We start from the raw sequence: 14,055 nt of genomic DNA on the forward strand, positions 1-14,055 counted from the left end.
ACGGAAAGACCACCGTTGACAACGACTCCGAGGGAGTTGGTGGCCAGGTACAGGGATCCCATCATGAGCCTTGCTTTAACACAAGCAGTGGAACAAATGTTCGAGAAAGAGGCTATAGAGCTAGTGAGCGACCCTTGCTCAGCGGGCTTTTACAACCGCCTTTTTCTAGTTCCAAAAGCCTCAGGAGGATGGAGACCGGTTCTGGATGTAAGCGCCCTGAATTTCTTTGTAGAAAAAAAGAGAGAAGTTCGCCATTTGGAGACGACATCCTCAGTGTTGGCGGCCCTTCGGCCAGGGGACTGGATGGTGTCCCTAGATCTTCAGGACGCTTACTTCCATGTGCCTATCCATCCTTCGTCAAGGAAATACCTCAGGTTCATGATGGGAGGAAGGATATTCCAGTTCAGGGCCTTGTGCTTCGGCCTTTCAACAGCCCCTCAGGTCTTTACAGGCCTAATGAAAAATGTAGCAAGATGGCTACATTTGGAGGGAGTCAGAGTGTCCCTTTACTTGGACGACTGGCTGATCAGAGCCAAGTCTCAGGAAAGATGTTTGGAGGACCTACAAAAGACTCTTTTCATGGCAAGTTCTCTGGGACTTTTGGTGAACTTTCAAAAGTCTCAGTTGATCCCCAGTCAAGATCGTATCTATCTGGGGATTCGGATGGCTTCTCTGGATTTTCGGGCTTTTCCGTCTCCAGAACGGATAGCCCGAGGGTCAGAGAAAGTCAAAGCCTTCCTAGAGAAAGAAGTATGCACAGCGAGGGAGTGGATGAGTTTGTTGGGGACACTCTCCTCGTTGGAGCAATTCCTTTCTCTAGGAAGGTTGCACCTCAGACCTCTCCAGTTCTTTCTCCATCGAAACTGGAGGTGTCGTTCACAAAACCTAGAGTTCTCCTTCGAGATTTCAAAGGAAATCAAGAAGGACCTCTCTCTTGGTTGGGCCAACCCTCTCAAGTTTGCAGAAGGGATGTCCCTTCACATTCCGAACCCCAACCAAGTGTTGTATTCCGACGCTACCTCTGAAACAGGTTGGGGAGCGACGCTCGGCTCAAGAGAAGTGTCAGGCACCTGGAACAAGGAACAGGTGACCTGGCACATCAACAAGAAGGAGTGATGGCGGTTGGCTAGCTTTGAAAGCTTTCGAGCCCCACGTCCTAGCTTCAACAGTTCAGATCAACTCGGACAACACCACGGCCCTGGCTTACATCAGGAAGCAAGGGGGGACTCACTCTTTCTCCCTGTACGAGACAGCAAAAGAACTTCTGCTTTGGGCAGAAAAAAGGAAGATTTGTCTCCTTACCAGGTTCGTACAGGGAGAAAAGAACGTCAGAGCAGACCTCCTAAGCAGGAAAGATCAAGTTCTGCCGGCAGAGTGGACTCTGCACGAAGATGTTTGCCAGGACCTGTGGAAGCTTTGGGGCAAACCTCATATAGACCTCTTCGCCACAGCCAAGAATATGAGGATAGCCAACTACTGCTCTCCGATATCGGACCCGAGGGCAGTGTCGATAGACGCGTTCCTACTAGATTGGAAGGGTCTAGACACGTATGCTTTTCCTCCATTCAAGATACTGGGAGAGACTCTAAAGAAATTTGCAGAATCGGAGGCAGCAAGGATGACGCTGGTAGCCCCGTTCTGGCCCGCACAAGTATGGTTCACAGAGGTACTGGAATGGTTAGTAGATCTTCGAGAACATTACCACAGAGGATCGATCTGCTCAGACAACCCCACTTCGAGAGGTATCACAAAAACCTCCCCGCTCTAGATCTGACTGGCTTCAGACTGTCAAAAGTTTGGTCAGAACGAGAGGCTTTTCGGCAAGAGTTGCAACGGCTATCGCAGCAGCAAGAAGGCCTTCTACCCTTAGAGTCTACCAATCGAAGTGGGACGTCTTTCGGCGATGGTGTAGGAACCATCACTTTTCCTCTTCCAGTACCTCTGTGACACAAATAGCAGACTTCTTACTTTCCTTAGGGAAGAAAGTGGATTGGCGGTATCAACCATTAAAGGCTATCGTAGCATGCTATCTGCAGTGTTTAGGCACAGAAACTTAAACATTTCAGAAGATAAGGACCTTCATGATCTAATAAGATCGTTGAAACATCCAAGAAGGTTTCTCCAGGGGTTCCGAGTTGGAATCTGGATGTAGTGCTACGTTACCTGAGGTCCAATAAGTTCGAACCGCCTCAGTCTGCATCGTTTAGAGACCTCACGAGAAGACAATTTTCCTCATGGCATTGGCTTCCGCAAAAAGGGTTAGTGAACTCCATGCACTAGAAGGAAATGTGGGATTCAGAGGAGATGCAGCTATCTGTTCATTCCTTCCTTCGTTCTTAGCCAAGAACGAGAACCCCTCAAATCCTTGGCCTAGGAGCTTTGAAGTACAAGGATTGTCTGCATTAGTAGGCGAGGAAGCAGAGAGGTCTCTTTGCCCAGTAAGAAGTTTGAAATTCTATCTACAGAGAAAGAAAAAACTTAAGGGCAATGATGTCAACCTTTGGTGCTCTGTAAGAGATCCAAGGAGGACACTTTCGAAGAATGCGCTTTCTTTCTTTATCAGAAGCCTGGTGAAAGAAGCGCATGCGATATGTGAGGAAAGTCAATACAAAGTCTTAAGGTCAAAGCTCATGAGGTAAGAGCTATTGCACGTCATTGACTTTTAACAAAAACATATCCCTGAGTAATATTATGAAGGCAACATTATGGCGTTGCAACTCAGTCTTTGCAAAACCACTATCTGAGAGACGTCAAAATTACGTATGAAAAGTGCTTCGGGTTAGGCCGTACGTATCGGCGGATTCGGTGCTGGGGCAGGGAGCTGAGACATATCCTTAGTAGTATATATTTTTTCCCCTTGTTAGGTTGTAAGTTTTTGGTTGTTTGAAAGAACATGCGGGTAGGCATGTTTTTCATTTCGTAGTGCTAACAATGATTAGATTGGTTAGGTGATCGGTGTATGTTTGAGCTCCTTGCAATGATAGTGGTTAGGTTCTGTCATATAAGTGGGCGAATCCCCGTTGACAGATCCTGCTCGGATTCTATCAAGTAAGCGGACAACCAAATCCCTTTGATAGACCCAAAGAGTCTGTCAGCTGTAGGTCACGCCCTCGCTGAAGCTCTTAAGGCAACGCAGACTCATAGACAGTAACTACGAAGTCTTCTGCCTAAACAGGTAAGAACCAAGGTTGTTTTTACATCCTACAACTAGTGTTGTTTTCCCCTTTTTTCCATATTTATATTGCTGTCTCTTTCCCTCCACCAAGGGTGTCAATCAGCTAAGTATATATCTGACAGGAAAGTTCATGTACAAAAATGTTATTGTTAGTATACAATAAGGTTTTGTACATACTTACCTGGCAGATATATACGATTGATGGCCCGCCCAGCCTCCCCTCAGGAGACCGGTGGAAGGAAAAATTCTGGCTGGAAAGGGAGATTGGTTCTTACATCCGCCACCCAGCGGCGGGTAAGGTAGATCACCTGACCTACCTGTCGCGTGTGCCGCGAGTTTTGAATTCTGTCGTGACGTCAGAGACGTATAGCTAAGTATATATCTGCCAGGTAAGTATGTACAAAACCTTATTGTATACTAACAATAACATTTTAAATAATTAAGTACATATTCTGACTCCCTTATTTTTTAACTTACATTTCAATATGCCAACAGGCAGTCATTTACAGAGACTGAATAGAAAATATGATGAACAGGTATATATAGCAGGGAAGCAGATTTATTAATAGTGGAGGTTTTGAGTTCAGTTACAGTTTTACTGAAACATCACGTCATTACCCTGAGTTAAGTCTTCATTCACTTGGTTTTGTAATTATTTGAGTTGTTGGAGTTAAGTTTGCCATATTAAGAAAAAAAAAAGGTAAAAAAAGATATTTTATAGATTCAAATTGTTGCACATAGTGCTAATTTCACAAAGGTACAGTTAAGGGATTGGCTCTTTTGTACAATGGCTTCTACTGTAACATTCATGTATGATATATAAAGATTGTTTATTGATATTGTATGAAAAGTCATTCAAATGATGGTTTTCCTAATGACAAAATGTATTTGCACTTCTTGTAAAGTGATGCAAAAATATTAAGCTGTCATTAATTCAGATTATTATGGTGTGTTTTTTAGGGCATTCCTCAAACTTCCTGTTCTATAGTTATTTAATGCCAGTCTAGTTGTATCTTTTGTATGTAAAGTGTTAATAACCACTATCATAAATGATAATTCTTTCAATTGAATTTTCTGTAAGTTTTGTTCAGTACACAATATAATACCCTTATTGTTTCTATAGATTGTGCAGAGTGAACATGGTCTTCTTACTACTGTTGGATATAAACTTGGGAAAAATGCACCTACAATATATGCCTTAGAAGGATCTGTTGCCATTGCTGGTGCTGCTGTCCGATGGCTGAGAGACAACCTGAACATCATTAAGTCATCTGCTGATATTGAGCCTTTAGCTAAAACTGTTAAAGATTCGGGAGGAGTATATTTTGTTCCAGCGTTCTCTGGACTTTACGCTCCATATTGGCGCACTGATGCACGTGGGTATGTAGCCTTCTGTAGCTGCTTGGGGAATTCATTTTCTTGGAATAGTAATGTTCACCAACATTTTAGTTTGGATTGACCATTTCCTTTTCAGTTAATTCTTGTGCCTAAGTAGGATAGGTAGGAAGTCGAGCATTCTCAATGACAGGTAACAGCCATATTTTGCAAATGAGTAGGAGTAAAATACTGATAACTGCCAACCAGTTACCATCTCATCCTGTGGGAACATCCTAAATTCTTTTTTGGAATTATGTACCTCTGTAAAGTTTTTGGTATAGTTTAAAGTGCTTCATCTTCATGTAGTCTCTTTTTTAAAGAAAAAGCCATGTATTAATACTAAGATCTTTCTAATAATAATAATATAAAGTTAAAGGATAGGCAGGAAATTAACTGAAAATATTATCAGAAGTACATAGTAATAAAAATAATAGAAATATACAGTATATATATATATAATATATATATATATATATATATATATATATATATATATATATATATATATATATATATATAATGTATGTATATATAAATAGCAGTTAGAGGATGGTTCCCCTCATCCTTCATGGCAATCCAGCTTTGACCATCTAGCACCACAAACAAGGTGGTAGTAAAAAAGATACTGTTTTTTTAACCTATGGTTTGTGCCTCTTTATGGTCACAAGTATTAATTAGATGTACAGTACATTATTGTTTTCTTTTATAGGACTATTTGTGGGCTAACTCAAGGTAGTACAGGAGCTCACTTAGCAAGGGCCGTCCTAGAAGCCGTATGTTTTCAGACCCGAGAAATATTAGACTCCATGCAGAAAGATTCAGGAATAATTTTAAATAAATTACAAGTTGATGGAGGTATGACCAGCAACAACACATTACTTCAGTTACAAGCTGATTTAGCAGGAGTGCCTGTGGGTGAGTTACATGTCTAGCACTTTATTTATTTAATTTTTTTGCAAGAAATCAAGAAATTTTAGCACTCACCATGCATAAACTAAATGAAGAATGAATGAAGAAGCCTCCAACAAATTGTGATGTGAATCAAAATCACACAGTGTGTGCGTTAGGGTGAGGTGCAAGTTGAAATTAAAGAAAACATTTGAACAGAAAATATAAAATATAGTATTTTTCAAATAAGTTGGCTAGCCATTGGTTAATTACTAACAGCCAGGTGGTTCTTGTATATAAACAGACCAACGGTATGTCCTTTCAATAATAATATCAAAAATACAGTATTGAAAGGAAAACAATTGAAATTAAATTGCCTTCTGTCATGTGCACTTAAAATGCTATGATGATGTGATCAATTGTTGTGTAGCAGAGTAATGGCTGCCCAGACTAGATTAGTTGCATTTCCAGGATTAAATTCAATTTATGAAAGTCTTAAACTTTTGTTTGTGCAGCACGTCCAAGCATGACAGAAACTACTGCTCTTGGAGCAGCAATGGCTGCTGGTGCAGCAGAGGGGATTGCTGTGTGGGACTTGTCAAAACTCACCCCACTTACTACAGATGACTTTGTTCCCACCATATTGCCTGAAGGTAAGGCTTTTTCTTTTCTAAAGAAAACCAGTTTGAGAGTTGTGATTTCCATTTCAGTGTCTTTTACTTTGAAGGTAATAGAAATGGAGAACTTTATTATGAATAAAGTAAATTACTGTGTTTTGTAACCTTTACTATATGAGAAGGCAGAGTAAAGACTAATAATTATAGTTAGAAGCACTTGAAGGAAAATTTCGAAATTGGATAAGTGTATGAGTTATTTCTTAATGACCCCAATAATCATAATTTGCTAATATTTACAGAAAGAATTGTAATCATTCATGCATGCACCCTTTGGACACATTGTTAGGTACAAACAACCTTATAAATTCAAATATTTGCTTGGCGATTTATAATAGTTTTTGGTCACAAGCATTCATATACAGTCTTACCCCTACATACGAAAGTCCCTACGGACGTAAAATCCAGGTTACGAAGGCAAAGACAAAGATTTTTTTGCTTCTGTGTACAAAAATAATTCAGGTTGCGAAAGGGTGTACTGTAAAGTACGAGATTCGCCCAGGCCACCAAGAACAATTTTAAAACTCGCACACCGCCAACTCAGCAGACTCGCCACCATCCTCCTGCTCTCCCATTGGTTCCTGATGCTAGTTACCGCCATAACATCCTGCTCTCCTATTGGTCAGCATCTATTCCATCATGCATCTACGTAAGGGAGTTCCTCGACCATTTCATTTCAGCAGCGTTATCATACACACATGGAATTCGTTTGTTCACATAGATTTCGTTCGTTAACGTAAATTCGTGTTAGTGATTTCGCTTTCGTTCTACTGTAAGTTAATTTATCATGTTGTGTGTGAACTTAATTACGTTATTAGCCATGGGTCCCAAGAATGGTGCTGAAGTTCACGGAAAGAAGAGGATGCTTTCTATGGAGATGGAGATGGAGATAATCAAAATGTGTTAATGTTTTCTGGCATTTGTTAATGTGTTTCGTAAAGTTTAGTGTTAATGTTTTCTGCCATTTCTTAATGTGTTTCATAAAGTTAAATGTTCATGTTTTCTGCCGTTTGTCGTCCTCCTCTGTCGCCACTTTCAGACATCGCCTCACTCGAAAGGTAAGGTTCCACATTTTACTACATACGTACGTACATGTACATGCAGTATTTCTTGTACCTTGTACACTAATACACTTTATTTACAGGTACAGTAACAGTTAGGTTAGGTATTGAATGGTCCAAATTGTTGTATTTCATTGTTTATTGGTCAATTTAGCTTTATTATAAAATTTACTGTGGTGTTTATGTAGGGCTTGGAACGAATTTGGCAATTTACATGTAAAACGTAGTTCTGGATACGAAAAATCAGGTTACGAAGGCCACTTCGGAATGGATTAATTTCGTAACCTGAGGCATTACTGTATATTAATTTTTCTTGCTAAATAATGAAAGACAGAGATCCTACTATATATGGCTAGGCCATGTTCTGCCATCCCATAAGGTATTCTTGCATATTACTTTATTGTATGCAGACTCCAAACTGCTTTTCCAGGATTATCATCTCATTGCATTATGTGTGAGGTCCATTAACTTTTATTTATTCATTCCTTAGTTAGTAGCCTTTTTCCATTCTGAAAGTGGTAAGTGGTGGTTTGTGAATTGTTACATGTTTTAGAAGTGCTTTTTGCAATAGGACTTTTATAAGATGGTGGTATAATATTTTTTACAAAGTTCTCCATTAGAAAATATACTTGTCTCTGTTTATTTCAAACATTTGTCTTTGTCAGCTCCTTACATTTCTACCATTTCTTCTCAAGATTCACTGTGTTTCTCTCTAATAATGTTTGTTTTGGCCTGTGTTTTGCAATTTTTCAGTCTGGAAGGTTGAAGACAGTCTGAGTCCAGGGACCATTGTGGCAATAAATATGATCACAATATTATTAATGAGTTTGGATGATGAAATTGCTTTTACATTTAAAAACTTGATACTACTTGACTATTTTAGGTACATCATTAAGGTATCCCAAATTATCTGTATTGCAGATGGTTATTTGAATGAGTTGGCATGTAACTTTTTCCTTCAGCAAATACATTTCAGAGATACTTTTGCTTAAATTTAAGATACTGTTTCATGAACATGGACTGTATTTTAGTTTTGTATTTATTGAAGAAATTGAGGATTATTTTACTTTTGTATTTATTGTAGAACGGGAGGATCGTTACGAACGATGGTGTATGGCAGTAGAGCGATGTATGGGCTGGGAGCTACCTCGTGATAAACAGCCAGGACCAGGTACAGCTGAAAACTAATTTGTTGATGTTGCTACCAGCTTGTTAATATGCATGCATATAAATTTTTTGTACTATAGTATAAAACATAACTTTGAGTAGGTTTTCTGTACTGTATATGCAGTCAGTGGTTTCGGGTTGAAGTTTCTAAACTCAGGATTTTCATTACGTAATTGAAATGTTGGCTTCCAGTTTTTGAAGGTGTACTATATCTATTTTTGTAGATTTGTTGTTGGTTGTTAGATATTATGTACCATAGTAAATGGTAGCTGTTGCAGTTTGATCATGCAACTGTGTAGTCTCTCTTATAGTTTTTGACAAAGCTGGCTTTTATCATATGTTTGAACCTTTTGTTACCCTTGATGGGAAGTGATCAAATATATTCCATGAAAGTTTTTTCTGCATGAATGATGAAGCCATCATTCTCCACTTTTCTGTTTGCATCTTACAGTTAAGTTGTCATTTAACTAAGAAGTGTTCATCCCATTTATATATTCATTCTAAACATCATTTTAGTTTTTGTCTTATAATAGTCTGCTGTTTTTCACAATTTGTTTCATTCAGTTTTCACACATTGTTTTATATATATATATATATATATATATATATATATATATATATATATATATATATATATATATATACATATATATATATATATATATATATATATATATATATATATATATATATATGATATATATATATATATATATATATATATATATATATATATATATATATATATATATATATATACCATAATTTTATAAATAATTTTATAACAACTTTTGCAGTCTTGGACTTCCAATTTTTAGTTTATTTCTTGCCATCTGCAGTAGCCAAGGCTATTTGTTTGATAATGATGTAAAGAATGGAATTTGAGTATGAAAATTTCCAAAAGTACCACTGTACTTGATTGCTCTGTTTGCATTACTTTTGCATCCTACACCAAGGTTGCATGTGTATATTTATACCTAAATTGCTGAATTAATTTTAAAGTACAATTCATAGTATTCAGCATTACAGTAGCATGAAAGTTAATACTTATACATTATCATTTCGTCTTATCATTTACTGTAACCCTCGCCATAAATATTATGATGTATTTATAGGGGGAGATGTGTTATTGATAGCAGATTAGTCTCTCAAAATATAAACTGTACATTCTATTTTCTTATTTTCTTCTGGTTCTACAGAAAATTAAGTGCTCTATGGTCTACAAATAGCATTCTATATTTAGAAAAAAGCCAATTATGCCCTTTAGAGTTTTGACTTTGATATAGAAAATTGGTAATTTGTATTTTTTTGTGTCTGTGATGCAGTTACCACTGTTACAAGTAGAAGTTATCTTCTGTTCCTATTCATGACAACAGGGTTATGTTGGGTATTAAAATTATCTTGAGGAAAAATAGAACCACATGGCAGAATAACAGATTAATTTGTATGTATGTCAGTCTTCAGGCTAGTGTGCATGCATACAATATTATGACTTTCACCTTCTATTGTACATACTCGCATTTGATGCTCTGTTTCATGTGTGAACAGGTACCTCAAATAAATGTACATGAATGCTGTTTATAGTGATTGTGCATATTTACTTAAAAAACAGTTTATAGGACAGCTTACTGCATATTCACTTAAAAAACAGTTTATAGGACAGCTTACTTTAAATAAATTGCCATGCAATCAGCAAATCAGATGTATAAACATCACTTACTTATAATTAACCCTTTAAGATTTTGGTACATTCCAATCTAGTTGATTATGTTTCCTTTTACTGTATGTTCAAAACTGGAAAACAGCTAAATGATAAAAGGCAAGACAATGTAAAGTTAGCTGATGAAAATATTCTTGTCATTTGACGTCATCATCGGATTCTCAAAGGGTTAATGTAATGTTGTCCTTTAGGTTTCATTTATATCTTACAGTGTATTCCTTACTAAATGGATTTTGTATCTATTTTTTGTTAGAGGTAAGTGATTTTCTCCACTAAATTTTTTCATTTGGTTGTTTTGTTATTATTATTAGTTTCATTGTGCATTTTTTTGTTTTACACTAATTACCTTCCTATCTCTGTCTTTCTTTTTGATGTTTTTATTATCACTGCTTGTAATGATGTACTGAATAGTAGAGGTTTACTTTATTACTTTTCTAATGAAATTGAGATAAAAGTCTTGTCTCTTATACTTGAGAAATATCACAGTTTAATTATGTATGTCCAGAAAACATGATCACTCTTTTGTGCAGTGTCTTATGAGAAAATTTATACGTAATGGTTTTTTTTTCTTGATCTGCAAATATTAGTATTAATATTGCATATTTCTGCACATAAGACTACCTATAAGTCCTAAAATTCACCCCCAAAAATTGGGGGTCCTCTTATACTACCATTCTAAAAATCAAACCTTGAATTCTAAAGTGACGTTTATCAGTAGGCTTTCTTCAGCCTCAGTGCGAAAACTACCGACATACATGATAAGATTCACCTTATGAAATAAACTGATAACATAGGTAATATACGACTATTTGTATATTATATATTATTGGAATATCTTCATAATATATGTAAAGCCTATTCAAGGAATAATTCCATATCTATGAAATCAGCTTTCATCTATGTGAGCCCAACTGAGAAAATGTGAATATCGAGTTATGGTTGCACTCACAGCAACCTCTATTTTTCGGTAACCTTTCATATATTTTAATGGTAGTGTAATTAAAGTAGTAATAATGTTTAGGATAACATAATATTAATTTTTTGTTAGAAATTCATTATTTCATGTACTTTAGAACAAATTCATTATTTCATGAACTTTAGAACAAATCAGTCATGAGCAATAGTTATGTATGATAATTATTGTACATTATCATGTTGTTAGGGGTTATTTGTGATTGGCAATGAAACATTAACAAAACCGTGGTTTCCCTTTTACATGGCTTTTGTAGGAAAAAATTTATAATAGGATTGGCTTTGCTATTTCGTTTATTTTGAATTTCGAAGGATACAGTATGTAAAACAGCATTTGTAGTGACATCATCTTTACATAATCAATATTCCCGAAGATACTTGTTGTAATTTAAGTCTACTACAGATATGAGATGAATTCATGAAAATTTGACGTAATTTTTACCTCATCTTTTCTAAAAGTCATCTTATGCATGGAAATATACGATACTTTTTTATGGGCTTCCATATTCAAAATATTGGTTAAGGTGAAGACCATAGTTCTTCATTTAACTTGTCTGTGATTTTATTGCATGCTTTGCCATGTTGATTCCATTTGAAGTAACCTTTCCATGATGGGTCATGCGATCTGTACAATGTTGTGATGATAGTTCCGTCCATTTTTCTTGTGGGTTTTTGTTATTGTTACACTTAACATTATCTTTGTTTTTCTAGAGTTAATGTTCAGAGTTTACTTATATTTTGAGTTTGGACATTTTTTAACTTATATTTTGTGTTTGGACATTTTCATACAATCAACTTACCTGTCAGATATATACATAGCTAAGACTCCGTCGTCCCCGACAGAAATTCAAATTTCGCGCCACTCGCTACAGGTAGGTCAGGTGATCTACCGGCCTGCCCTGGGCGGCAGGACTAGGAACCATCCCCGTTTTCTATCATATTTTCTCTGTCGCCGGTGGTATCAACATTGTTGCTATTACCTCCTGACTTAGATTCTTATTTCATCCTTTGATCATCGTTTCTCGGCTTTTTGGTGACGTATCTGGATCGTGTTTTTGGCATTCGCTACTGTGGACTGTTTTTGGAATTGCTTTTTGGATTTTTCTCAGTATGTCTGATTCAAATGTGAGTGTGAGAATGTGTGTGAATGTAGGCTGCAGGGTGAGGATACCGAAAGCTTCGGTTGATCCTCACACTGTATGTCGTAAATGTAGGGGGTTTCAGTGTTCTGCTAATAATACTTGTCATGAATGCGAGGGATTAAATGCAGAAGAGTGGAAGACTTTAACTTCTTATTTGAAGAAGTTAGAGAGGGATAGGGTTAGACGTCTGAAAGGTGTGAGTTCAAGGCCTATTGAGCCTTTTACTGATAATTATTCTAATCCTAATGATTTAGATTCTCCCTATGTGTCTAATTCACAAAGTGTACTTTCGGAATCGGCCTCGGAAATCGCCGATCTGAAAGCTACTATTCGAGACATGAAGTCCAAAATGGCGGACTTACAAGGTAAGGCTAGTGAAAGTGAGCATTACAGTGAAGTGAGTTCTCCCAGTGTTGTGGAGGGGGCGTTTGATCGTCCCTGCGACGCTCCAAGGCCTAGACCTCTTCCAAGCTCCCATGCCCAGAGGAGAAGGAAAGTCGAAAGCCTTAAGGAGGTCGTGGGGAATCCCCAACGGTCAGACGTCCCTTCAGCAAGCTCTGTTTCGTGGCAGGCTGCTCAAGGGCGCTTTAGAAAAAGCGTCCTTCGTGAGTGTTTCTCATCCTCTCCCTCTCCCTCACCTAAACGAGGGTGGAAGGAGTCGGATTTATCGAGGCCTCTGAAACGTCATTTGAAAGAACCCGAAATTGATTCGAGCCCAGAGCGTTTCTCAGATGACGCTCCCTCTTCTATTAAGAAGGCGAAGGTGGCGTCAGCGTCACCCGACGAGGACGCAGAAGTACCCTTTCCTACATCTCCCCCGATTGATGACGAAAGGCGTCATGCAGTTGACGTGGGAGAAGCTTCAAGGAAGATTATCATGGCAGTACAAGAACAACTGGCCTCTTTGGTGGTGGGAGTTTTTAGCGCCTCGTAGGAAGGACGTTGCGCTTCCAATCAAGAAGTCTCGTCCTCTCTCCCCTGCTAAGTGAGAAGCGTCATGCAGACGTGAAGCTTCTAAACATATTACAGAAGCTTCGGGTTCGAGAGCGAGATCGGTAGCTTACGAAAGATACGTAACGCCAGAGAGACGTGAGACGTGTTGTAGACATGAAGCGTCTTTGAAAGCTGTTGGTAGACGCGAAGCTCCAACCAATATTTTGGCGCCAGTTAGGACGCCTTTTGAGAGCGGAGCGTCTTCCAGGCGCGAGGCGTCATCCGGACGTCAGCAGCCAAGTAAGCGGGAGGCGTCAGCCAGGACGCTTGGCGGACGAGAAGCGTCATCCAAGCGGGAAGCGTCTTCTATTTATGGAGAGAAGCCTGAGCTTTGGCGCCTTCCAGGGCTATTAAAGCGGGGAAGAGGAAGGAATATCATTCCCTTAGCCCCTCTCCTATAGGAGTTTGTCTCCTCCAGAGGAAGAACGTACAGAGTTGGGAGCGGAGACTCATTTAGATCCCGAGTTAGAAGTAAACTCGGACGAAGAATATCAAGGAAGAGAAGGACTGTCGAACTATAAAGTTTTGACTGCCTTGCTTCTAGAGGAGTATGGAGACGAATTGACTCCTGCCGCTCCTCCTTCTCCGCGCTCTCTGTTTTCGAGTGCTAAGACGAAGAAGTCTTCGTCTTTTCTCAAAATGAAGCCCACCATATTTCATGAAGAGGGCTCTACAATCCTTATTGACTCTTGGATGAAGTCTAAGAAGGACTTAGTAAGAACGGTCTTCTGCATGCCTCCAGCGAGACTAGCTGGTAAAAGAGGCATTTGGTATCAGACGGGAGAGAATATGGGTATTGCTCTTCCGTCTACGTCAGAAGCAGACTTTTCGACCTTAGTTAATTCTTCACGTCGACAAGGTCTGAACTCAGCACGGATTACGTGGG

At 38.3% G+C, this 14,055-nt stretch overlaps 1 protein-coding gene across 2 annotated transcripts in view; it reads left to right on the top strand.

Annotated features, from left to right (window-relative positions):
- The window catches only part of LOC135212599 (glycerol kinase-like), a gene marked incomplete in the record, with an annotated part of 99,164 nt that overhangs the window by 56,454 nt on the left and 28,655 nt on the right, over positions 1 to 14,055 (top strand). The window contains 4 exon segments of one of the 2 annotated variants that reach the window (XM_064246157.1): positions 4,299 to 4,555; positions 5,262 to 5,467; positions 5,956 to 6,093; positions 8,260 to 8,346. In XM_064246157.1, coding sequence (XP_064102227.1) covers positions 4,299 to 4,555; positions 5,262 to 5,467; positions 5,956 to 6,093; positions 8,260 to 8,346 — 688 coding nt within the window. 2 annotated transcript variants of the gene reach the window in all.

Source organism: Macrobrachium nipponense, chromosome 41, assembly GCF_015104395.2.
Source record: "Macrobrachium nipponense isolate FS-2020 chromosome 41, ASM1510439v2, whole genome shotgun sequence".
In the NCBI taxonomy this organism is placed as follows: domain Eukaryota; kingdom Metazoa; phylum Arthropoda; class Malacostraca; order Decapoda; family Palaemonidae; genus Macrobrachium; species Macrobrachium nipponense.